Raw genomic sequence first — 26,992 nt, 5'->3', positions numbered from 1 at the left:
CGAGCGAACGAGAGCAGCGAAAGATGAGAGCGAACGCAGCGACAGCGGGGGTTGAAAAAAGCGGCGAGAGCGATGAGGCGCGAGGAGGAAAGTGGAGAGGAGGGTGCAGCGGGACCATGAGGCAGAAAGCTGAGATGGGTACGGCGAAAGTGTGAGAAGAAAAGCCTAGTGCGGTGACGATGGCTATGAGATGGCGCCAGAGCAGCGCGCATCGTCTGGGAGGTCTGTCGCCGGCGGCTGCTGTAAATCGCGCTCACGCATCACCCACGCGCTCGCCCCACGCGCTGGCTCTCGCGATCTCGAGATCAGCGACGCGGTCGCGCCAGACATCACTGCGTTTGCAACGGGCCGCACGAGATAGATTGTCCGCGCCAGCCAATATATCGCGAAATGAAAACACGTATAGAGCTGTATCGCCGCACCTGTAATAAAAGTTATTTCACTCACTACTCACTGCGCTTAAATTTCGCATTAGCGAGTGTCGTAATCGTCGGTGAATGTTTTCTTGGATCCTCGAAAGAAGCGCACGGACACTGCCTCGACTAAAGAGCAAGAATGCGTATTGTCGTGCACGCAACGTGTATTTTGTCGTGCTCTTCACTTTCTACCTTTCTTTGACTAGACAGCGGGGAATGGGAACTTGTCATGCAAATTTTTAAATTTGTGTATATCTCGACGGTTATCTCTTTCCTTCTCTTTCGAATTTCGACAAGACATGCATAGGTAATCATTGCTTTCGTTTCCCATTTGCACATTTTTGCTCATATCTGGACATCACTTAATGCAACTCATTTTCGTGTAACTTTTTAAGATTTTGATTGCTAATTTTCCAACTGTGTAAAGGCATATTTATGTGCCAGTTTTGAGAACAAAGTAAGCCCACCAGACAAGGCCCGCTTACACGTGAAAATTCTTTCCCGTTTTTGTCAGCCGTGTACTTGGAACTGTCACTGTTACTACTACAAGTGCGACATTTCGCGCTTGTGGACGCTTTGTTTTCTATTACCGATTGCGCTAACGCTGTACCACTTACTGTATTGAAACCTAGCTCTTCTTTACGTAGTTCTCAACAATTGAAAGCATCTTCTGACTTGCAACAGCCGTCTGTAATGAATGCGAAAATTTGTTTCGATCGCGCGTTTGGTATTTAACTTTACTCGATGCTATTTTTTTTAACCTTTGAGTACGTTTACGCATCTGTTCTTGGACTGTCCGTTTATTTTATTTTGATGATTGTGTTGTTTTTAATTGTACATGCGTGCTGTTCTACATATTTTCCGGGAGACGTCCTTCTATTTTGTTACCATTGTTTTATTGTTATTTAAATGCGCTAACTGCACCAAGCATGTCGAGAAACTTGTTCGATGTAGTAAGTTCATTATCTGTCTTCTTATATCGTTCAATAATTCACTGTTTTGAATTGAAGAACGAAATTAATTGACAGCGTTTTCGTTTCCATTCAAATCATTCAATCGTTCTAGCAAGCAATTGTTTAAGTACCTGTTTGTTTATCTGCGCAATAAAAAAAAATTGACTCGCCATCCCGGCCCTGCGAAAATGAATGTCCAGCGAAGGTGTGGCAAAACCACCGCTACAACTGCAGAGGGGGGTATGCAATGCTTGATTTGTGGTTCGGATGCTTGTTTTGAGTTTTGAAATGTAGGCTGTTCTGTACGTTTTATGCGTGATTCGAATGATTGTATGCACTGTTCGCTTCACTTTGCTGAGTACTTGTAGCCTCTGCATTATGAGGGGGATAAGCCTTTGCATTTGTGCCTTGATGCAATGAAACATTATGATCATCGTCATTGCTGATGATGATAATTTCTTCTAATGGAACGACACAGAAATTGCCGATCCACCGAGAGGCTAACAGCTTCGCTGTAAATTATCTTAAATTTCAAACAAATACTGTCACGCCATGTACTGCGAATGCCATAGCGTAATATATAGGTTAGGCTACGTAAGGTTGTGTAAGGTTAGGTAAAGTTACGTTAGGTTAGGTAAGGTAACTTTAGGCTAGTTAAGGGTAGGTTAGGTAAAGTTAAGATTAGGTAAAGCTAAGTAAGGTAAGGTTTGGTTAGGTTTCATTAGGTTAAGGTAGGCCGTGGCGTGCAATCAACTGCACGCAGCGTTGTGCATGCTTTGTGACCTCGCAACCTGAATATCGTTTTCTTTCTAGACATTATATGGATTTCAGCGGTCTTCGGTCGTTTGAGAATGACTTTCTCTGCTAAGCTCAAGCGAAACTAGTTCCTTTCTGGCCGAATGTTGCTTTTTGAGAGCTTTTGCTTAATCAGCTGGTCCCAGCATTCGCCTCTCCAAGTTATTTCGCGAACATTGACTCATGTGGCATCAAATCTTACGCATTCTTTGCATGACCGGGTCTTCTGCTCGACATATTCAAGTGCCACTGAAGTGCTTGGTTCCATCGTGTCTTACGTTTTTCCTGCCTCTTTCTGACGCAGATCCTCTCGTGAAACTGTGGACATCGAACTCAAAGGACGACGCCGGCCCGCAGTCGTCGAGGTAGGTACTCTTAAATAAACGTTAACAAGAAATGCTAAAAACAGTTTAAACTGGTTCATTATGGCTAAGTAAAATAACGCCTAACTCCTTTTTTTTATGTTTGGCGGCTAAACGTTTCGTAACGTAAGTTTAACGTCACAGACTCTGAAGAATTTTCGCGTATTTGAGTCATGTTGGAACAACAAAAGTCCTCGAAACATTTTGACTTCAGTCTTTGAAGAAGAAGAAGTAGTTTATTGATGTGAAAAAGTAGAGAGGTCGGCCGGAATATGGAGCATCTGGCCTGCTACTCTACGTAAGGGAAGGGGAGGAGGGGAAGAAAGAGAGTCACAATGGGGGATGATAATGGGAGGAACTAGGTGAAAGGACACATTGCATAAATGTTATCACAAACGTTAGTCCAGGCCCGTGTCGCCTAAGAAACGTGAAATAGCACGCATTGTCACTATCGTCTGCCAACTCTGTGGCCATGCGCCCAGCAAGAGGTCTTCCGACAGTGGTCCATTGTATAAATGCCTCAAGGTAGCTGCCAGTGTCACTCTTGCGCGCGCATACTCCTTTAGAATAGAATGTAGGTCATGAAGAAAGGGAATAGCCTCCTGTCACTGTAGGTGTGAGCGTTTTGCTGTTACGGATGCGTAAGCTAACGATACAGCCAAACCTAAATTTCCTGTTTATGTGTATTTTGTATGGTTCTGCGAGCCTATAATATGACATCAGCTTACACAGAAGTGTTCATACTATTAAACTTGAATGGCCTAACGTGTTTTCGGATCTTATGAATTTCTCAGGGTCACGGTAATTGCAATATTGCAATGGCATAAACATTAGGTTTCAGCTGGTTGGTAAAACGATAAATTGTGTCGGGACTGTACATCCTGAAACTTACTTAAAACGAAGCAAACAAACAAACACTCCTCCGTCTGTGCATGTGTTACTTTACGTGCTTTAGATAGTTTGAGCTATTTTATTAATTACATGCGTAGCGCACAAATGCTCCTAATAAACAACGGCCGAGCCCATCTCAAGTTTAAATAATAATAATAATAATAATAATAATAATAATAATAATAATAATAATAATAATAATAATAATAATAATAATAATAATAATCATGAGCCTATATTTTATGTCCACTGCAGGACGAAGGCCTCTCCCTGCGATCTCCAATTACCCCTGTCTTGCGCTAGCGTATTCCAACTTGCGCCTGCAAATTTCCTAACTTCATCATCCCACCTGGTTTTCTGCCGTCGTCGACTGCGCTTCCCTTCTCTTGGTATCCATTCTGTAACCCTAATGGTCCACCGGTTATCCATCCAACGCATTACATGGCATGCCAAGCTCCATTTCTTCCGCTTAATGTCAACTAGAATATCGGCTATCCCCGTTTGTTCTTTGATCCACACCGCCCTCTTCCTGTCTCTTAACGTTACTCCTAAATAAATAATACATAAGTGTAAATATATTTCTATTTCCATGGAAACTGGCTGGTTGTTGCTTTAACGGTGAGGAAGCAAGCACTGCAAATGGTCGACCTTCCCTAAAGCGGCAGGCGAGCGACTCGTGGGGGAACATTCACAAAGCGTGGTCTTGTAGCGCCATCTCTCGCCTGGAGCGCGCACTCACAGCGGCTGCTCCCGCCAAAACTCGCGATTTCGCTCTTTTCAAAATACGCGAGAAATGCAAAAATCCCCTTACCATGCAACCGCTGAAGCAATTTGTATAACATGTATTTCGTTACAAATTAAGAGCCAGCTTCTAGCGTCTGTTGGTCTCGGTATCACGTTTTGACTGCTTGAAGATCTTACAAAAGCAGCGAAATTTATACACAATAAACGCCGAGTTTAACTGTACCCAGATTTTCAGCAAAAAAAAAAGAATATTCCTGCATGCAATTTGGTAAATTGTGCCCAATGTAGCATTTAAATCAGACACAATTAAAGTAAGACATGCGGTTTTTAAACTCGGAGCATTTTCCGAGTAAAGCATTTGCAAATGTCACGCAAACGAAGTAAAGAGTGCGTTTTTGACTGATATGGGAAATATTTGTTGTGTCCGCTTTAAAATATTTCAAGCTCTGAACATTAGCTTTTTACATATTCATATCATTTTGCTGCGGCCATAAGGAGTCGTTAATGGATTGTTGCAATTTTGTCTTCTTATTTAACTTCCCACGCATTTTAAAGTTTTACACGCCATAATTCGAAATTCGGTGACGTTCAATTTAGAATATTAGGTCTTTTTGTGTCTAGCGAATCGCAATAAAATCAATCCAGCGATTCCTTAACGATACAATTTATGCGTTTCATGAGCTTTGAATGATAAATAGGGGCCAATTTGAAAAGAGTCCCTTATGGGGTAGCTTTACTTCATAGCTTTCCATTGCCCTAAGCTCCATCTAGCAATGCTATATTGAGTCTCCGCTGAAACCGTTTGTCTCCAGCCACTAAAGCCCAGCAAAATTTGTTTATCGCCTTCAGTTTTGGGCGTTGGCTTTTCCTCATGCTGACCATTTGTGCCAAGAAACCAGCTTTCCATGCAGCAAAATTACAGGAAAAGGTCGAACTCGAACAAATACAAAAGTTCACGTAAAGATGAAGGCTTGAAGTGATCAATAGGTGGTGCCCAAATCCACGCCCCAGTGACGGCCTTTCGCCTAATAACAGAAAAAGATCTTCAAGGCTACGCTTTTGCAGGCTGAATGCGCCGGAAGCGATATTCGGAGCCAGAAACACGTCATCGCTACCATTTTATAAACGCCATCCATCTTTAGATGTCAAAATAGGAAGGGGAAACGAGAGAAGAAAAAACATGGAGATTACCATATTGTAAGGACTGTCTGAATTTCTTCTGTTGGCGAAAGAGGGCAAAAGAATTTAAGTATGTTAGAAAGATGATAGAAGGAGATACGAAATAGTATAGAGCGCGGCATAATCTCTGTCGAAACGCTAGGCCCATTCCGATTTCTGTCTTTGGAACGTTTCGGGTTATTATGATGTGGCCTACCGTGTTTACTCGAAGATAGGTCGAACAAGAATATAAGTCGATCCCTATACATTGAACTCGGTGAGAAATATAAATAATTCGAATATAGGTTGACCCATAGCTTTTTAGCTATAAGTACTTTTGCTAGCTTTGTTCGCGAATATAGGTCGAGATTTTTGGTCGCAAATACAGGTCCACAGCTCATTTTGGGCAACATTTTTGAGCAAATAAAAATGAAAGGTCGACCTATTACCGAATAAATGCGGTACACTTTATTTCATCAACACTCCTTGCATGTCGCTGAGCTAACTACTTTACCCGCCGTGGTTGCTCAGTGGCTATGGTGTTGGGCTGCGGAGCACGAGGTCGCGGGATCGAATCCCGGCCACGGCGGCCGCATTTCGATGGGGGCGAAATGCGAAAACACCCGTGTACTTAGATTTAGGTGCACGTTAAAGAAACCCAGGTGGTCCAAATTTCCGGAGTCCCCCACTACGGCGTGCCTCATAATCAGAACTGGTTTTGGCACGTAAAACCCCATAATTTATTAATTAAATTAGCTAACTACTTTATCGCTTGTCGCTCTTTCTGACTGGCATCGTGCTGTGGCATTGCTGATTGCGCACGATTATAGGGCAATTTCGTTAATGCATGATAGACATAGAGAACGAGGACTCAAGGTTTCAGAAGCAGTTAGACGTGTTACTAGCACATATTAACCAAAACCCGATCATGTCGAAAGCAATTCAAACGCGTTGTTCCGTTTCCAGGTTCGTGTGAATTTGTAGCAGTGGCTTAATTCAGCTTAATTGCACGTCGCCCATTCCACTGATTGCGCGGAACGAGAAATCTGATCATTAATTTCGTGTTCGAATTCCAATTTACGTTCATGGTACATAACCCGCGAGTCAGCAGTGAGTGAGTAGAACGTATTTGAAATTTTCTGCAATGTTCCTGGCGCCAAATTATTACGCAGTTATAGGCATTTACAATATTTCTGCGTTTCTTTACCTGTAACATTTACGTTATCACCATAACTGCTGCCTAGTACAGCGTCGTGTCCGCAAGTTGAGCTGCAGTTCTCTATTGCGATCAGAATGTTTGCAGGTATGTCTTATTCTTAGCCACGCGCTGATACGCGCTAGTATTTAGTTTGAACCGCTGTCGCACTTTTAACTGATTTGCATCCTTAAGGGTGCCTTCCGTCTATAACTCGCATTATTACACCCTTTATGGGATTAAGTGTGTCAGTCATAGACCAATTTGTACCTTTAAGAATCCATAAGGGCGTAAATTGGTTTACAGTGCAGGTCTACTCATTTGCTGTGTTTTTCTACCGGAAGTCCTTGTTGGCATGACCTCTTTTCTTACACGTTCATTTTATTCTCTTCTTTCACGGCTGTCAATGAATCATACAGCAGTTTCTCCTCTATAAATGAAATGCTCAAATTGCTCCCATACTTATCGTTGCTTTAGTGAAGCTTCACTAGCGGTTACATTGGTCCGCGTTTTTTTTTTTTCACGCGATAGCATTATTTATAGGCGGCCTTCACCAACTACGAAGATGTCTAACAGAAAACATGGTTCGATACCGACGGCAGTGCAGCAACGCAGCGTCTCATAGTGCTAGCTGTCACGATGGAAGAATGCGAGACACTGACACATGACACGCGCCAGACGTTTCGAAGATGGACTTCGGTACGAGAGAACCATGCGTGCGATTTTTCGCCTAATGGTCAGAGCACTGGGCTGCTATGCTGGAAGACGGAGGTTGGATTCCACCATCGGTCGTGCATCTGTTTATGGCATTACGGGCGGACTTCGTCCACTGTGGAGGTATCAAACGGAAACCTCGAAGTGTGTCGAGCGTATACGAGTGCATCACAGTGTGCATGAAATCGCATCTGTGTAAAAGATACGAGATAGCGAGAGAGAAATGACTTTCTTGTCGTCCTAAGGTTAAAGGATGGGACCCTTAGTGAAGGGCTGCAATGGCCATGGTGATGTCGCAGGCGCGCCGTACCGGCGCCTGCTGAACATTTGCTTGTTAGCGCAGCCTCCCAGCTATTCCTGGTTGGTCCAGGCGGCGAGTGTTCGCACTCCAGCGTCTCGTGAAATAACGTCGGGGCACCCGCACCGCCCGAACATGTGATGTGGGGTCGCGCACATGTAACAAGTGGAGGTCGGGTAAAGTGCTGGCCAGCAATTGCCTAGCAGCCACCGCGTGAGTATGCAAGGTTGCCCGTGCACCCCGCACGCGCAGCTGTCGTGACGTCACAATAATCACAATCTAAGGATGCTGTCGCATAATTTTTTGAAGTGTTTGTTTATTGCGTTTCTTGTAGTCCAAATAATTTCTACTGATTTCTTTTAGGCACGACCAAGAGGCTATGTCTCAGTAAGGTTCTTTATTTAGGATTTATGAGTGCATTTGCCGAAGAATTGGGAGCTGATTTGGCTTGATTGAGCACTGCGAAAGCAAAGCCTCTGCACTCGTCAGAATGCCGAAATACTGCTTTCAGGCCGACGAATTCTAATTCTTGTTCGTGGGCGAGCTCAAATGTCAAGTGCAGCCGCATCCCTGCCTCCCTATGTTTAATTACTTTATTATTTTTTTCAGCACGCTTTAGCATGTACGTATACATGCTTGCGCATGGGCACAAACTTGCGAAAACTTTGTTGGAGTCCGAGGTAGTTCAATATTCCAATAGAAGCGAATACCAATACAAGCCAAAACCGAATTGAAACATCCAATCGAATGTCAAATATCTATCAGCTCCTGTATGTAAATGTGAGATCTGGAACGAAATGCGCTGAAAAAGAAATATACAATTATTTGATCTGACACACGCAACGAATCCAATGTCCCTTTAGCCGAAAATGGCCGAGGAACTTCAAATATACGTCACCATCACAGTCAGGGTTTAGTAATTGTCGAAACTCTAGATGTTCGTGCATAATCGAGTATTCGATAGAGTCGATTGTTAATTTTCCGGATCGTATGTCCTTGCTCGAAGCAACAGAGCATTCGATTCGAATTTTTCTAATAATCGCACGTCTCCGAAACATTCGTTTCCACTCGATGCCAGCTGCGCGTCTGCGTAGCAGTATACGGCGCTACTGCATTCTATAATAAAGGACAGACCAGTTCAGCCACGCACCGTGCGGTAGGTTTATTACCTAATCTCGCAGCGTCTCTAATTTCCTCGCCGTCCTCCCCTTTTAAGTGACTCGGGCGGTGAACAGGCAGCCAGGGCGGCAATTTTGATAGAGCGTACGGGAGAGAGAAAGAGCTGAGCAGCGGAGGCGTCGATTATGCCTATAAAAACGTTTTCCTCTTAGCCACCAGCTCGCTGATTTACCCGCGGAGTTTCTTTTCCTCTGTTCCGAAAAGAGAGCTGTGCGGGCCACCGATGCGAGCCTAAGTGTTCTCCACCGAAGCAACGACTCTGGGTGAATGTGCGTGAATTCGTCCGTGTGTATGTTCCGTGCGTTCTTTCCGCAGCCGGCGTCTGCGCGCATTGCCTAATTTCGGCTCGACAATTAAGAGAGCGCGCGCTCGAATTTCGGTCCGCGCGTACGGAGCTCTCGCAGACGCAAGCGCTCTTTCGCGTCCGCAGCTAAATTAGCCAGTCGTCGCGCCGGTAAGGAACGAGAGACCGGCCGGCGGAGCGAAAAACCGTAAAGACCAAACACGACTAACTTTTTCGCATTCCCCGGCCTTCAACGTTACTCGCGATGCAACCTGACATCCCTCCCCCCTCCCCCCCCCCCCCCTCAACCCAACTCCTGAGTACGCTTCTCTGCTCCGCGTTTTCCTGACTGCGCGCCAAAACCGCCCCCCCCCCCCCCTCCTCCTTACGTCTCTGCCGCCGACTGCCGTTGTACTTTACCGAAACTTCTTTCCGTCCGCGCAGTGGGGTGCGAGCAGACCTCCTCCTTCGGCCGTTCCACTGTATATCATAAACGCTCATTACGGAGTGTAAGCGCGGCAAAAATGTTTCCCCGGTAGTTTTGGCGATGCCGCTGTGCCCCCCCCCCCTCTTCCCTCCCCCCTTTCCGCACGCCTTCTAAACACCTCCGTCTTTCTCGCTCCTGCTCCGTTCACCATCCAGCGGCACCACTCGGCTCTAACCCCGTTACCCCATCTCCTCGCCCCCCCCCTCCCCCTTTTCTACCCGCGCTGAAACTGCCGTATACCTGCACGATATACTTTGTCAGTGCTTTAGTTCTCCAAGCGCACATCTACTCGAAACCCTCCATCTCTTGCGCGATCTGTAAACCAAGAGGCACGTTTGTGCGCGGCACGCGCACGCACACCTTCACTGTTCCCGAACCCCCCTACCCCCTCACGCCACCTCCACCCCCCCCCCCCCCGCCCCGCGCACGCACACACCCTTAACGTCCCCGTCTCTTCAACGCCCCCTTGAGACGTCGAGTCGTTTTGAGTTCAGCTTCTGATCACCGCGCCCCCCCCCCCCCCCCCCCCCGCCCGTTTTCTCTTCCCCGCACGCCCCATTCCCGTTTTTCGCCCGTATCGTTGTTCTTTGCATATTTTTCTTCCTTGTACGGATTTGTTCTCTCGTTCGCAGCCTTAACGCCGTGAAATGCACGCGGCGGGTGCGCATTTTCCACTGCCAGCCCACCGCGCACACTCCCTGCCGACATCGCCCCAGTTTTTGCGAAATTTTCATCCAGGCGACTTCGTGGGTTCGGGTGTGTGTGTGCCCTTGCTTCGTTCCTCCGTGCGGCACTACGTCCCTCTGTTCTCTGTTCTCTCTTCCCGCTATCGCTCGCTCTTTCCCTCTCTTCTCCGCTACGGCCTCTTCGTTCGCTCCCTCTGGTCGCTAGCTTGTGCTCCCGATTTCTCGTGCGCTTCTGTCTCTCTCTTTCCCGTCTCGTGGATTCTGAGTGGTTCCCTTATTCGTTTCGTCACTAATAACGATCGCTTTGGCTGGGAATTGGACAAGCAGCCCTGCCGGATGAGCGCCTTTTGGTGCAGTCAGAGCTGTTCTTCTTCTTCTTCCTCTTTCTGTGGTTTTACGTCCCAAAACCAGTTCTGATTATGAGGCACGCCGTGGTAGAGGGCTCCTGATGGATTTCGACCACCTGGGGTTCTTTAACGTGCCCTACAACACAAGCACACGGGCGTTCTTGCATTTCACCTCCATAGAAATGCGGTGAAGATCTCGCGATCTCGTACTCAGCAGCGCAACGCCTTAGCTGACTTAGCCACCGCGGCGGGTGAGAAAGCTGAGTCAGACCTATTGAGACCGGTGCAAAAAAAATAATTAAACACATTGGCGATAAAGACAGAATGCACGCTGAAAAGGATACGCAGGACGAGCTTTAGATGAATACTGCATGCGCTCTTATTCGCAAGACTTCATTTACTGTAATGCCCAGAGCAGGAGCTGCGGGTGCATCCACTGCATAAACGAAAACATGGCAACAGGTTAACGCTATCGAGTAGGAACAAAAAGAATACGAAAACGTGTTTTTTGCTGGCTTAAGCGCTTAAGTGCTTCGGTTTCGCTTGCCTACAATGTATAACTTAAAGGTGGTGTGCTCGGGCGGTGGGAATTTAGACGTTCTTAATCACGGGACTTGCTTCCGCATCCTGTGCGCACCGCAGCAGTATATTCTTTCCTTACAAGGTCACGTGACGATCTTCGCGAGATGTGCGAACAGCAACAGGATCGCTGGACATGCCTATCCCTATCGCTGCTCCTTGCCTGTCGGTCAGGTCTACAGCAGACACAGGAAGATAAGAGAAAAAGGAGATGGAAAAGCACCAAGCCAGGCAAGCTTGCCACGGTGTCTAAAATGGAGCTTGCTCGGCTATCGCATTTCCGGACTGTGATAGGCAACAGGTCGTGTCCAAAACATCGTGACGAAAACACGAACTTCGACATTGGTTTCTGTTACTGTGAGGTGGGCCGGGCCGATGGTGAAATACGCGTACATTGTGTGCATCACTCATTGTATTTATTGTCGCGGAAACGCTTACTAAAATTTTTTTTTCGTCTAGCTCTAATAGTTTCGTGTCCCTCGCATTTTTTCCCGTCTATCTGTGCTAGCGCGGAGACCATTCGCTGTAGCCAACACTTTCCAGCTCCCCTGGGCTGATGTCATGGTAACTTTATCTTCGATTGGGTGCGTCGAGTCACTGTCATCGCTCTCTCCATGGACTTGACCAAGACATGCTACTGTAGTTACCGCCCACCACCAAGCGAAGTCGCGCAAGTTTGCTACTCAGGTTACGACTAGGAGGGCCGTTCGCTGGGCGCTACTTGCAGCTTATCGGCCTTGCAAACTCTCCGGACTGCGAGGAGCGAGATATAATACCCAGAATGTGTTGTGAATCTACTCGTGGCGTGATGTGCATTTGTAAAGTTTCAACCACCAGTCTTTGTCCGGAAAGGTTCTCTTGGGACACTGGCCGGACGCTCGTCGTCGGCGAGATGTACTAGAGGCTGTCAACCAACTTCTACGTGAGAGTGACCTCGATTTCAGACTTTAAGGAGACTACGCTGTTCATGTTTATCCAGACCACCACTTAAGTTCTCATCATCATCAGTTCTTTTCTCTCTCTCTCTCTCTCTCTCTCACACACACACTTTGCTCTCAATTCCCTTTATCAATGGGGTCAGAACTTCGATTCAGGTTGACCTCTCTGCTGAAAAGGCTCTCTCAAACTTTCTTTTTCTTCTGTGTTCCAGTGATCGCAGTCTCCAAGGTATCCTGTCACAGAGAGCGCAGAAAAACAGCAGCATCGAACAGGTAAGGCTATAGTGCACAACCTCGGCTTCTAGAGGAACAAACGCATAGACATCACTACAACTGTATTTTATGCTTTTCGATGCGCGCAATAACACTGCGACTTGGGCGAGAGTGTAATGCTTCGTTTCAGATATATTACGAAATTTTTTTTTTTTTTGGGGGGGGGGGGGGGGGGATGCGTGTTATCAACACAACAGGGCGTGACTAACCTTGCTTAAGGGACTTTGCTCTGTCAATGTGGTGTCCGAAAGGATCGCAACGCAGCCCCTCAATCTAAGAAGGCATTGCGCTTCAGCGAAGTGCTTCTACGAGTACTTTGAATAAAGTACTGTACCGTACACGTTCGCTTCAGTGCACTAGAGCCGGCACCGAGAGCTTCTCGTTACTTATTTTTCGTTCACAAATCTGCGTGAATTGTCATTGATGAGCAGTGATTACTTCAGTCGAAAGGCGGCGCTGCCAAACAGTTTCTCGAGTCAAAATAAAATAGCGAGGGGATATTACTAATCCGTTCTGCGAAAATCAAGGTGGATAACGTTAAGCGAAAGGAAGAACTGTCATCTACCTGAGAGAGTTCCTCGAAGCTACAAAGGAAACCAATATGTGTTTCTCGAGAGAAAGCTTCGCATTTGAGAGAGCGCAAATTTTTATTTTAGAACAGAGTTTTGCCGGCATAGAACTATTCTCCCGCGTGCTACTCTGCAAAAGAGGAGGAGAGGGAAAGAAAGTCCTAAAAAGTGAGGGCAGAATGCAGTGGGAAAAAAAAAGAAAAATTTCGTTTTTTAGTCCTACTTGTCCGAATATGTGGATCGTTTTGACTTCACTGCTGGCTTTTTATACGGTATATATACTCGGAATAAGAGCTACAGATTTGAGCGGAAGCCGGTTGCTTGAAGGTTATCAAACAAGAAATTAAATGTTTGACGGTAATTTGATGGAAAGTGCCAGGTACCTAATATGCGCTTTAGCAGAAAAGGGGCTTGACATATTGCCGCCATACTTGTCTTGTATACTTGTCTTGTGTGTCCTTGTGTATACTTGTTTTGTGTGTCCAATTAACGCGAGATTTGTCCTATTTCGGAAAATAGAACCTGGCACTAATGCTTTTTCTGCGGTGATCGCTTTACCGTTTCAGTTAAGTAGGAGGCTGGATGAAAGTCTTACCAAACGTGAAATTGTGATCTGGATGACAATAATTCGCATTCCTCCACCTGCATGCGTATTTCCGCAGAACTGATTCGCCATGTTCAGTGTCCCTGCGCTTCGAGTCGTTGGTCAATTCCGCGTCGCCCTGCGATCTGCTACCCTCCTGATTAGCTCGGATGGTGGAGTCAACTCCACGGCCAGAGATTGATTCTGGGTTTGATTCCCGAACCACGGATAATTATTTTTTCAACTGTGAAGCTTTCTTCATGAGAAATCCGTATTTGGTTAAATGTGTAGTGTCCTGCTACTGTTGAACGGATGTTACAATTTGCTTGCTTATTTCATTCTTTCTTAAATGTAAATACCCAGCCTCTAACAGCCCAATAAGGCTCACAGTATAGGAAATAATTAATTAATTTTTCGTATCGTGAAAAGGCAGTGGAGGAGCATTTTAGAATAATAAGCCAAACATTTCCAACATGTCAACTTCAACAACGATGCTGCAGCAACCATCAACGATGATGTGTACATAAGGAAATAGACAAACGCGTATAGGAACCTTTATACGATGGGTCGGATGATGTCAAAGTGCATAGCGAAGTGGCTACAAGTGACCACGTCTTTTCCGCAGGAGTACCGCGACATCTCGAGCATGTGCACTGCGGCCCAGATGGAGATCCTGGAGCTGGAGCTCAGAGCGCGCGCCATCCGCTCCCTCATGTCTGCCAAGGCCCGGGACACGACCGCCAAGTCGACAGCGGCGCCCCCTTCCGATTGCGCAAGTGGCTATGGACCACAGTGACCACGCATAGGGGGCCAGAGCCACAAGCTTATCATCTGTAAAATTTGGTTTATCGTGGACCAGCGATTCAGCAACTTGGGGTTCTTTAATGTGCACCTTAATCTCACAGTACAAGCTCTGTTTTTTAAGCGAAGCTTTATAGGCTCACAGGTTTCGGTGGTGGTGGTGGTGGTGTCACGCTAAAACGTGGGCCGATCCTGGTGATAGTGCAGAAAAGGTCCAAGCTCAATAGCACATACCAGGGACAAAAAAGAAAGACAGATAGAGAGAAAGAAAGAGACAGAGAAAGAAAGAAAGAAAATGAGCGAGAAAGATAAAGACCGAGAATGGGAGAGAATGAGAAAGAAATAAAGATAGGGAGAAAGAGAGATAGAGAAAGAAAATCGCCAGCCCTTCCTTTGTTTAAAACGTTTGTTTTATTGCCGTGACATGTCGTGAACTTTACGTTACCCTGACGAAGGTGAGATACACAGACGACAAGCTTCGTTTACCCCCATTTTCTCGACAGGAAAGGGCTGGTGTTTTTTTTTAATACAATGACTTTTTAGCTGACATACGCAGGTTTGCATATCTGGGATCTAAACATCTGTAATAAATTGCACAATAAGAAATTTGGAATACGCTTAAGCTTCGCCTTTAAGAGTGGAACGCGACAGCATTCAATAATCCCTGACTGCTTCTCACGCTTGCCGACAACTGCAGCTTATGCAACCGTAATGTTTACCGGGAAACGCTGACTGCGAATGCTATGCACGAAGGCGCGCTTTCTGGCATAAACGCGGCCTCTTCCTTGCACCGATCTTCTGTTCTTATTTCGCACTTTTAATATTTCATTCTGAGAAAATTTAACATAAAATGCATGCGCTGTCGGTGTTTTGTTTAATGACGTTTGTTTGTGGGCTGTCATTCTCAAAGCTCCGAAGAATAACTTTGTAAAAAATGTAAGACAAGGTATGAGCAACTTTAGTTGTAGAAGACCTTTAGTGCCGTATAGAATATTTTTCGCTCAAGGGACGCGTACGCTAGCTACGATGCCGACACCGGATTTTGCTGCGACACGGGACCCTTAACGCTCTCGCGTTAAAACGGCCATTTTGCGCCTTCACATTATCGTAACGAGTCGTAAGCGGTATCGAAATTTAAGTCTCAACGAGAGAAAAAGCGAGAATCAGTCGCAGAGTGAGTAATATGACGATGTAGTCTTACTTATAGCCAATGTAGTAAAAATTAACCACGTTCCAGTATACCCCTGTAAAGGGTGCACCACCGTAGATGTAGAAACGTTGAGGCAAAGCTGCCGTACGGCATACTTTGGGGAAATTGAGCGCGTCTGCTTGAACTAAGAAGGCGGCGTGCTGTACGAAACCTGGGACGAAATGCGTAGAACGTTCGCGTGCTGTGACTTAGGTGCACGCTAAGGAATCACAGGTGGTCAAAATCAATCCAGAAACTTACACTGCGGTGTCAGTCGCAGCCCTTGTGCTTCTTTAGGACGTGAAATTCCATGCATCAATAAATCATGACTGGCTCACTCCTAGAAACTCATGACTGATTCGCCCCCAGGTCACGCACGCTTATATGCTTTCGTCGAGCGCGGCGCAAGCCTGCTGGACGGTAAACTCGTGGCCGAATGATGGATCAGTGATTTTTGGGTATACTTGTGCGGGACGTACAGTCCGGCAGGATGCCTGGCTGAAGCATCGGGAATTTTCGTCGATGCGATCGCGAACTACACGACGGGAAAATAAAGCCCACAATCGCCACCTTCGAACGACACACATGAGATAAAAGGGATTTCATCAAGGAGTCCGTGGTTCTCGTCGTCCACGATTGGGCTGTTCGTTCGAAGGACAATCCTTTTGCCTGCGTATGGAAGTTTGCTTCGAAAGCGAACCACGCGGCACCGAAACAATGAGCCAATCAATTTAATTGATGGTTTGCATTGGACAAACATCGCCAGATTGGTCGAGGACACTCTACGTTATATTGTTCTCGTCAATCTTGCCTCTGTTTTGTCCCATGTGAACCACGTGATAAACGCTCGCAGGCAGCCAGGCAAAAGGGGCATATGGTTAAACCGTGGTTGGTCCAGCGCAACCCCGCTACAATTCCAGTGACGATACCAGCCGTGGTTGGGCCGACGTGTGTGAGACGAGTTCGTCTGAAGCCTCCGAGCCACGTTTGGTGCCGTAATTGGCGATGTTGTGTGCTATGGTATCAGTCTATTTACACAGTACACAGTGTTTTATAGCACTGCACGGGCTCGGGCTTACCCGAAAGCCCGGGCCGGGCCGGGTAGAGGACTTTTTTCACGGGCTCGGGCCGGGCTCGGGCACGGCGTGTGCTTTTTGACCCGGGCCCGGGCTGGGCTCGGGTTTTATGACGCGGGCCCGGGCCGGGCTCGGGCTTTCTGCGAGTTATTCTCGGGCTTCTCAACTCTGGAAAAAATGTATTTTTCGGTCTCGGGCCCGGTTCGGGCCGGGTTCGAGTCGGGCTCGGGCCGGGCTCGAGCTTAAGGTAAAGGGGTGGCGGGCCGGGCCGGGCGGGTAACGTAGATTATTTCCGGGCCCGGGCCGGGCCCGGGTCTAGCCATAAAAATTTTGATCGGGCTCGGGCGGGCCGCCCAATGTAAAAACGGCCGCAAAAATCGGCCCGTGCAGTGCTCTACCGTGTTTTACCCCGGTGAAGATAATTTTTCTAGAAGTTCGGTTCTATTGCACTGCGTATAAGTTACTGCAGTGATAAACTATGTGATAAACCTTTACACTCTTTCAGTTTTATCGCGTGGATTTTGTGTGAAATGAACAAGGAAATACGGCAAGCTTGATTGCGTGCTTTATTGAGTCAAACAGCGTGCCGTAAACCGCTTGCAAAGAGCACTTAACCGCCGCACGGGTAATATTATCTGTGCATAAAAACCTTCGTGCGGCTGAAATTAGGTTCTCGTACAATGACCTTCGTGCGTCCCCCCCCCCCCTTTCCTTGCTTAGGACGCTTTACTCACATTAAGACTAAACATTAAGGTAGTCCAAAAAATAACAATAGAGCAAAAATGCTTATCTTACCAAGTGCGATCAGTGTGCCTTGCACAGACTGGACGATGGGCCATTTACGGAAGCAAAGTTCTCGGTAGCCTGGCCTCACAGCTCATCAGCCCAGAAAGCCATTCGAGCTCTTCTTCAGTACCTGAAGGCGACAGGCTTGTGTGCCAGACTGTATACATGCTGTACCTATAGCATAGTGCATGTGAAATGCGGCCACCACGGCCGGGATTCGATGCCGTGCCCTCGTGCTCAGCAGTGCAACGCCCTAGCTAACTGAGCCGCCGCGGTGGGTCTCTATAGCAAGTGTGATTCAGACTCTACTATCACGCTCAATTGAATCGCAATACGAGAATCCGTCTTTCTTTTTTTTTTTGTGTGTGTGTAGGCGCTGCCGTGCTACCATAGAGTGTTCCTATGACAGCATGGCAGCGCCTACATCCTCCCAAAATAATAATAATAATAATAATAATAATAATAATAATAATAATAATAATAATAATAATAATAATAATAATAATAATAATAATAATAATAATAAATAAAATAAAATAAATGCCGAACGCCTTTTCGATTACTGGTAATCCCCAGTCTCCAAGAAAAATGGCACTTGTAATTTTTATTTTTCAAAGAACTGACGGGTGTATGGCCGTGTTGCAACTGATATTTAGCGTGATAGAACATCAAAATTTGTCATTAAGGCCTCTGAACACATGTCCTTACTAACAAAATAGTCTCACGGAAGCGAAAGCCGTCGTTTGAAGGCAAGACAAAACAAGGTCAGTATGATTATCCGAAAATATTGAGGGGCACCTGAGCAAGTGCGACGCACACTGCAACCTCCGTAGAACGGTAATACAAATTAGACAAGCCTATACGATCTTCCAGAAACTGCCCAACCACGGGGAAAGGTAAGAAATAAAGAAATTTGCGGTGTCTACGGCGAAAATTCATATCATTTTGTGTCTGTGCCCTCGTACTCAGGATATCAGTAACGAGATGCTCAAGGAGGCCAAGTGTTTTTATTTTATTTTTGCCTAATGTTCCAGAGCATTTTAACTGTTGGATAGCGGCCAACAAAAGGACGCCTCCACCATAAGGTTGCTTAAATGAGCGAACGTAATTGGCTGGTGCATCTATACAAGTTGGACAAAGGTGTCGTTGCCACTACAATCTTAGTATTTCACTTTATGATAGAACGTTATAAGACAATTTTGAAGAACGGTCGTGAAAAATGTAAAGAAATGGCTTTGGAAAAAAAAAGGCGAAAGCTTGCACTAGGCTGCGCAAATCTCAAGATAGATAGACAAACTTTAATTCAAATATAGTTTTGTCTTGCCCCAATGGGGCATCGCTAATGGTCGGGGCCCCTAGTCCAGGGCTCCGCTGGCTCTTGCCATCTTCTCTGCTCTCTGGATCAGCTTGAGCTGGTCGTCGAGGGCCGAGCTGGACAGCAGTGAATTCAAATCTCAAGACAAAGCGAAGCTGGCCGATTGATTGCGTCTCTTGGGTGTAGCTAGGTTGAACTTGGCGATGTCGAGGTTTAAACTTGGTTGTAGCTACGCCTTTACTCGTGTACGTACTATGGTGATAAATATGAGCTCGAACACGCGAGCGCGTGGAAAATAGCCTCGAACCCTACATCGGCCGATTTGCAGCGGCCGCTTTTGGAAACAAATTGGAAAGGGCGCCGCGCTTCCGCTGGCTGTTCACACTCCCGCCTCGATATCATTGCTGCAAAACGGTAGCTTGTAGCATGTCACTGGCCGCTAGCGGTGATATCAATTCACATCAACGCGCACAGCTACATCAAATGACCCATCAGGCTATGCAGCTGCTGAGATATCGGCTGTGACGTAGACTGCCATAATGCACAGGTCATGCTTGTATTAAATCTAGGCGGTGTTGGCTGAGCGTTCGGATACGCCTCTTTTATCATTTTTTTTTTTTTTTTTTTTTGTAGGCTAGCGAAGCGGGGGTGCCAACAGTTAGTGGAAGAGCCCCCCTCCTTTCTCCTCCGGTTTCGGCAGCGCCATCCACGTATGACGCTATCTAGGTTTCGAGGCTATTTTCCACGCGCTCCCGTGTTCGAGCTCATATTGCTCACGATAGTACGTCATCTGTGCTAGTACTGGAAAGGCTGCGGTAGTACTGGAAAGGTGCGCCGCGCCATCACGCCACCGCCGTGCTATCGCCGCCGCCACAGCTGGTATGACGTTGTAAGTTTGCGCGAGGCCATTATGATTGAACTTCTACAAATTTTTCTGCAATTGATGGCCTCCTCTCCTGTCATGTCTGTCCAACTGAGACCTGGCCGACCAGCAATCGCTGAGTGACTAGGTCGGACGGGTGGCTAAGGCCAGTGGTGCTCTCTAAAGCCCCTATATTTATAAAAGTAGCGCCATTCTTAGATCTTGCCGCCACCGCGCTCACCCCGGCGCTTCCTCCTCGCCCTCTCTTAGCCGCCTCCTGTCGCCCCAGCCTCCTCCGCTCCCCCATTGGCCAATCCGTGTCACGTGGAAGTTCGCGTTGCGCTTTTGTATATTTTTTTCTTTCCAGCGCGCTCCGACTGCCATTCTCGGGCCTGTGCGACGAAAGTGCTGTACGCACAAACGGATCAAACGTGTTAGGGACAAGAACTTCGTTGTGATGGCATGCTGCTGCGCCTTAAGTTGCCGCAACCGACAAGGCGAGGGCAAAAGGCTTTTTTTGTTTACCATCCGGCGTGCGCAAACGCTTGCTGCACACTTGATATTTGCGCCGTCTCGCATCGTCGCGTTGCTACTTCCAAAACGGCATTATTAAGACCAGTTACTGACTGACGAAGCAAAATCGCGCCTCGAAAACGTCTCCGCAGGGCGCGGTCGAAGTGCTCTCGACTAGGGTTCCGCCATGATAATAATCTATTTTTATCATTAAATAAGAATTTCTCTTTCTCTCTCTCTCTCTCTCTATGAACACCGGCGTGCGCGCGAACGTAATAAAGTTTCTTCCCTCCCCGTGCCGCTTGGCATTGGGATGCAATGAAACGCCACTTCGCTGTAGCCGATTGGTTTCGGCGAACGCTTATTAAACTGGCTGATAATGTGTATGCGAGTTAAGCGGCTCGATTCCAGCGCATCGCGTATTCAATGTTGATGTTGGCCTATATTTGATACTCTTACGCTTATATTTCTTTTCTTGTGTTAACGGGCGTGCAGCGCTTGGCTCAAATCATGACTATCAGAAACGGGTAAACATGATTAGCCCATTTCCTAGCTCGTAACTGTCATTCGCAGTAAACACCTGCCAGATTTACAGCGTGCAACAATTCCTTTTTTTTTTTTTTTGCAACAGCGTTTGACTGCGCTTAGCGTGTCCGCCCGTTCGCAGTCGTGTCGAACAATTGTCCTTATTTAAAAAAAAAACTTGCGCGTTGACTAAAGAAACAAACGAGAGATCACGTGACTCGAAGCCGAGCGCTATAATCGCTACTACACTCACACCTAATCAGCCGTTGCAAGCCACGAGATAAGCTCGACGTGTTAATATTGGCTGGGCAGATTCACCGCGATGCGCAGGATGGTGCGCTGTACCAAGGACAGAGCTTCGCGACACGGCGACTGTTAGGACAGAGATTAAAAAAAAAAAGAAAAACAAGAGCTTCGCGCCGGCTAGCGCTATCACGTTCGTATGCCACCAATGGAAATTAAGGAACAGTAGGTTTGCCTTGGCAAACCTACTGTCCGCAGCTATTGAGTTAACCGAATCAAAGAGTCACTGATGTCCGCTGTTTTTTATTATTTTTAAAACAGAGGCGCACAGCCGCACGCGATAAGCTGCGCTGACTTATGCGCACGCATACCACATCCTCCTAAAAAAAAAGAAAGAAAAAAGGTGTCCTGTGCGCCGTTCGTGGGTATGTACGGGCTCCCTGTAGATAAAGCACAATATGGCATGTTTTGTTTAATGCTGTAAATGATTGCAAGGCTGTAAAATTCCTTCCGCCATTATCTTGGAAGTGACTCTTGTATCTTGCCGATTGGTGGATAGCGACAAAGCCGAAGACGCACCACAGGAAAGATGAAAAAAAAATACGCATGTGTGTTAAAACGCTTGGTAACAATTTTGCGCGCAAATAGATTGAAGACGGCACTTTGTGAAGTGGCCAAGACAGCAGGTTCTATGTCGACAAATAATTCCTCCAACTCGGGACAGCCTTTACGAGTAAACGTTTTCTTCAATCAAGTGGCTTCTGCTGCTGAGTACGAGGTCGCAGGTTCGTATCCCAACTGCGCGTACCGCGTTCCGTTTGATGCCTTAGCGAGAACACACGAATACTCGAGCTGGTCAAAATTAATTCACATCGTTGGTTGAGTGTTTTTGGGATACTGTTGTTCATATAATTGATTTAAGAGTATCATTGTAATGCCGTGGTATTATTTTGTCTTGTATGTGAAAACGCAACTTTGTTGTAACTGCATGTTGTATTTATATTTTTATACGTTGCAACTGTATATTGTAGGTAATTATCTATTCTAGAGCGAAGCAGCCTGGACCGTATTTATCCGCCAGCATGCCCTCATATTATCGCAATAAAAAATATAAATAAATGGAAGGTATCCCTATATATGGAAAAGAAGTCCGATTAATCTTTCAGCATTTCACGTGGCTTGCTTGCACGAAGCACACCAGTTCTTGCCTATTTACACGAAACGCATCAGTACGTGAATCGCGACCGAATGACGTCACAGACGAGTTTCTTTTTTTTTTTAAGTTCGGGACAATTTTTCTCGAACACTTCACCAAGCGCACCTAATTGCTTCTTGCCGCATAGAAACGCTTAATGTAACCGTAAACAGTCACTAAAAAAAGCGTAAATGAGCGCCGGTCCTTTCACCCGCCTCGGTCGTGCAGTGGCTGCGACGTTCCCTCGCGAACCACAAGGTCGCGGGGTCGATTGTGGACTGCATTTTCACTGGGTTCAGAATGAAAAAAAAAAAAAAAAAACTAGCTTTGCGTGAATGTTAAAAGGCTTCCTGTTGCGAAAATCCCGCCGAAACGGTGCGCTACGAAACCTTTCAAAGCCATATCGCAGCTGCTTCCGAAGATCATTCATATATTTATTTTTTTTTCACAGAGAAGCTCCCGTAAGCATCACCAATACTAACGGCCATACTGGTGTTCGCTTTCATTGTTCACCGGGAACGTTTCTCGCTGGAATTTTGTGGCACCGTGGTTTAAGTCTTAGAAAAACTTACAAGCGTCTTTTTTCCCCTTCTAAGTATACAGGGTGATTCTTATTAAAAATGTTATCTTATATAACTCAACGCCAATTTTCTGTACATAAAGGCACGCCGACTACAGATTTTATGACACCGTTTGTCTGATGTTCCGTAAGGATCTATGTTTATAGACAAACACCAAATGAGTTTAAACGATTAAAGCATTCGTTACAAACTATATTCTCTTTCATTTCGCGTTTTTAGAAGAAGAAATCGAGTACGCAGTCCTTTTTTTTTTTTTCAAATTTCGCGTCAGAACCACAGGGTCGTACGAAGCCATTGATTTCAAGATATTATTTCCCTATTTGGGCCGTTCTCGCTCAATATTGATTCTTAAAACACACTCAGCCCACTCTTTGGCTTTTTCAGAATGCGATAGAGTCCGTAATTACCGATGGACAATTAGCTAAGCCCGAGAACATGTCATCACAAACTCATGACGTCACGACGAGCTGGCGCGCGAACCACACTCGTCTTCGCCTCTTTTCTGGCTTAGCGGGCTACCTCTCGCACATCTTTTTTTTTATTATTGTCGGAGAGTAATTTACTAACACAAGCTCAAATTGCTTGTGTGGGATATGGCGTTACTAATTATTCGCCTAAAATATACGTCCCCGGGGGTCGTTTTCGAGCGCTTGTGTGTGCATCTGGGGCGCGATCTTGTACGCGTTCCAAAATGGAACGGAGGCGTTCCGTTCCATCGAGTCACACGCGATTGGTCAATTTGAACGTCGCGGTTGAAATTGGCCAATCGTGTGCGGCTCGATGGAACGGAACGCCTCCGTTCCATTTTGGAACGCGTGCAAGATCGCGCCCCTGTTTGCTTCAGCGCCGCAATGGCAGTAATTAATACTCTTAACCTAATAACCCCCACAGAATGTTTCAGGAATGCCGTTCCCAGCAAAAAAAAAAAAAAAAAAAACGCCAGTCGCACCAGCCAGGGTAGCGCAGTGGTTAAGACGTTACGCTGCTATACGCAAGGTTGCGGGTTCGACCCCGCCTTTGCGATAGGGGTGGGTGCAAGAACTTTTGTGTATGCATGAAAGTTTTACCACCTGGAAGAATTCCAGGTGGTGAAATTTATTCCAGAGACGTGTGCTACGGCGTGTATCCTTATCATTTCGTGTTTTAGCGCATAAAATGCGCGGAATTTAACCTTTTTTTTTTTCTAGTAAGCTTGCCGGAAGTCGGGTTAGGTTGTTTGCTTGAGAACATCCGGTCCCTCAGTTTGCAAATGGCATTTGGACAGCGGAAGGCGTCGGTCCGCAACTTTGCCTTCAGAGATGAAAGCCCTTTTTTGTGTGTGTGTGTGGTTTAACGGTACTTTACGAGAAGACAAATCTGCGACACCAGCGCAAGACGAACGAGCGTTAGAAGAGCTGCGGAATACAGCCGCGATTTGTGTAAAGGCGTGAGCACTACCGGCCATGAGCGGAACCAGACGTCAACGATGAGTACCTTTCCGTGCTTCTTTCTTTTTTTTTTTTTTGTCCTTCTGTTTGTGGTGTCTCCCTATTTATAATGCAGTTTCTAAGCTTTGTCAGCTGTTAATCTACTAGACGTAGTAATAGGAACTCGGTGCATTCGGCGTCTTTCACTTTTGGGGTGTTCTGTGGTTGCAATATTGTTTAAAATTTGTGAATGTACTAAGTATATGTAGTCTGTTAAAGTGTGAGGGCTCCTCGAACGAGCGTTGAATGAAATGAGATGCAAGAGTGACATTGCGTTAGAAACAACGACAAAAAAAAGTTGCTCAGTGTACCTGCCAAAAAAAAAAGTTGTTCGCTGCAGTGGCGCACCGACGGGGGGGGATTCGGGGGTTGTAACCCCCCCCCCCTCCCCTACTGAGGCCGACTTAACCCCCCCCCCCCTTTTTTTTGTTTAACCCCTTTTCTTTCCTTACGCATTTGAGTGCTGCAACTAAGATGTAAGACGCGCAATCGTCTGCACACTCGCAAAAAGCGCATTTGTTTGACAATTTCCCGTGAAGAAATCGAAATTAGTGCTGTTTAGATGGTATTGGCAAACTGTCAAACCCCCCTGGCAGAGATCCTGGGTGCGCTACTGGTTCGCTGCGTTATTTTCGCGTTTTTCTGTGACGTATGCCTCGGATTCGTAATAAAACAAACAGAAAGATGGGGGCTCCTTACAAAATAATTACTGGCCAAACTTCACATAACTGGTAGGAAATTCGAATTTACGCAATCATTGTTGATACATTAACTACAGAGTAATACAAAGCAATACAAGTATATTCAAAGTGCAAAATTGCAGAGTTGAGGTCAGCTAGGAATGAAAGCGTTATCTTCTGCCAGAAATTCTGCGACTCACGCCAGCTTCGAGAATGGGAATGTGCAATGAAATTCCTTGCTGCTGCAGCGAATTTGTTCTCGCAGCCAGCTTAAGTACGGTGCCGTGCACAGCTGTGTAGAGCTCGGCGAACGCCCGGCTTTGCTCTGCGGGATGACACCTGGCGGCGGTTGCTGAGTCCGAGATAGAGTGCCCAGGAGCATGCGCGTCCTAGTAAACGCGCAAACTTGCGCGTGTTGCATTTAACCAGTGGTGACGTTCGTAAGCGCCTTTGTTATCTCGAACAGTCCGTGAGCGCGCTCCATTTGTTGCGAAAGGACCGGCGCCCGTTATCAGCCCATACGCTTCATTCTATGGCATTTGCGGTGCCGCAAGCGCCCTGGGACCGAATGCAGATTAGGGCAAAAAAAGGCGCTCATCAACGTCGTCACTCGTCAAAAGCACTTCTGCATGTCTATCAGGCCGCGCATGCTCCTGAACCGTTATTCTGGACAATCCGCCATTTTCTTCGAGGCGTGACGTAGGCGCGACGCTTACATAAATGGCGCTGATGGCCCCGATTTGCGTTCGGAACGTGACGCAATTTTGACATTTCGCCTAAGAAACTGTAATGTAGGCATTTAACCTAACGTTCTTGATAAAACAAAAGTTTTCATTCCCAGTAAAAATAAGGCAGCTAGCTCAAAGCGTACGATTATTCCATCAAAATTGTTTCTCGCTTCCGTCGTCTACATGCGCACAAGCTGTCGTCCGCTTCCTTAGGTCGGATGCGTGTCCTCGGGAAACGGAATGAGTCATCGTATATTGGCGCCCACGCGCTTGCTTTCTACCTTGAGACAACATACTCGACCTACCAGTGATGATGAGCGCGCGCTCTAGGCCGCGTTATCGCTATCTCGTGAAACGTAAGTGACTCAGCCCGACTCGTTTGGCTGAGAAGCGGCCGAATTTCATACATAGCGTTGCGTGCGCCACAGGTATCCGCTTGCGCGACGCAAGCGCCGGCGCTGCCATCTCTTGTGAACTTCGCTGCTTGCTCGCACCGCGAGAGGAAACTTCAAGGCGCCACCTTGCGTATATTTGTTTTTATAAATTAAGAAGTCACCTTTGTCATAGCCTTTGATGACGCGAACAGTAATTAATATTGATTACAATACAAATGCAGTAGTAATAAGTGCAAAACGTCGCAGAAAGTTTGCTACCTTCAACCAATATTATTTAAAATAAACCTGTTTTTAATAAAAATGATGGTTCAAAACACAAATGACCACACCACCCGAGAGCGATGCAAATGCTATGAGCAGGCGTTGGGAACAAACTATTTTCATGGCCCCAAATGACAGGGAAAATGCGGCGATACGCATGCCTCTCGACTGTCATTGCATATGGGCACTCATTACCATATTTCGCGCGGCTCGTCGCACCACAAATTATGGCGGAAAATCTCTGCATTGGCGGCCCAGCGCAACGTCACGCATCGTCAAGTTGACGTTTACGAAACGGCCCTTCCTGTGACGCTCTTCACGGGATATTTCTTCAGCCAATCAACAAGCTGACATGCCGGCTATCTTGGAACGCCACCACCTATTCGCGATATTGCAGATGCATTGCACGAGTTTCTGCACGCTACCGTCCACTTTCCCTTTAAAGCGCTAAAGTGTGAATATAGGTGACCACAAAAAAGTATTAGTCGATAAAATTTGCAGCTTCCCGTCACGTTTCGTCATTCTGAGGAAAACGCAAAATTGCATTTTGCAAAACTTCCGTTTACCGGCAGAAATTTCAAAACACGTGACTTCTCGACAGCCAATGAGAGAGTCAACATGGCGGATAATGGCGGCCGTGCAGCCGCCATGCGTGTCGAGATAAGAGGCTCTGGGCGCACTATCTCGGACCCAGCAACTGCCACCAGCCCTTACAAAAATTTTTGTTGAGAATGCATTGAAAAAAGTGTCACAGTTGTCGGGATATGGGGGGATGCCAGCGGCCCTCTGCCTCGACACACCGAGCCCCGCGGTTGGCGCATGCCTGCGCATCAACCGCGGTCCGGTACAAGCTCGAGGAAACAATAGACGACAACCACGTGTACACTCGGAAAGCATTTATTACGACTGCAACTACACTTCGAGCA

The 26,992-nt window shown here is 46.6% G+C and overlaps 1 protein-coding gene across 5 annotated transcripts in view; it reads left to right on the top strand.

The window, feature by feature from the left end:
* LOC119432422 (uncharacterized) overlaps nt 1–16,302 on the top strand; it is a 382,068-nt gene extending 365,766 nt beyond the window's left edge. For all 5 annotated transcript variants that reach the window (XM_049658940.1, XM_049658939.1, XM_049658942.1 and 2 more), the window contains 3 exons: nt 2,469–2,529; nt 12,238–12,298; nt 14,076–16,302. In XM_049658940.1, the coding sequence (XP_049514897.1) occupies nt 2,469–2,529; nt 12,238–12,298; nt 14,076–14,246 (293 nt within the window). In that variant the 3' untranslated portion in view covers nt 14,247–16,302. The remainder of the gene's footprint in view (nt 1–2,468; nt 2,530–12,237; nt 12,299–14,075) is intronic.
* Nucleotides 16,303–26,992: the final 10,690 nt, after the last annotated feature.

The sequence above is a fragment of the Dermacentor silvarum genome, chromosome 11 (assembly GCF_013339745.2).
Source record: "Dermacentor silvarum isolate Dsil-2018 chromosome 11, BIME_Dsil_1.4, whole genome shotgun sequence".
NCBI classification, from domain to species: Eukaryota; Metazoa; Arthropoda; class Arachnida; order Ixodida; family Ixodidae; genus Dermacentor; species Dermacentor silvarum.
Note: the sequence above shows the minus strand (reverse complement) of the source record. Positions and strands in the feature narration are given on the sequence as shown.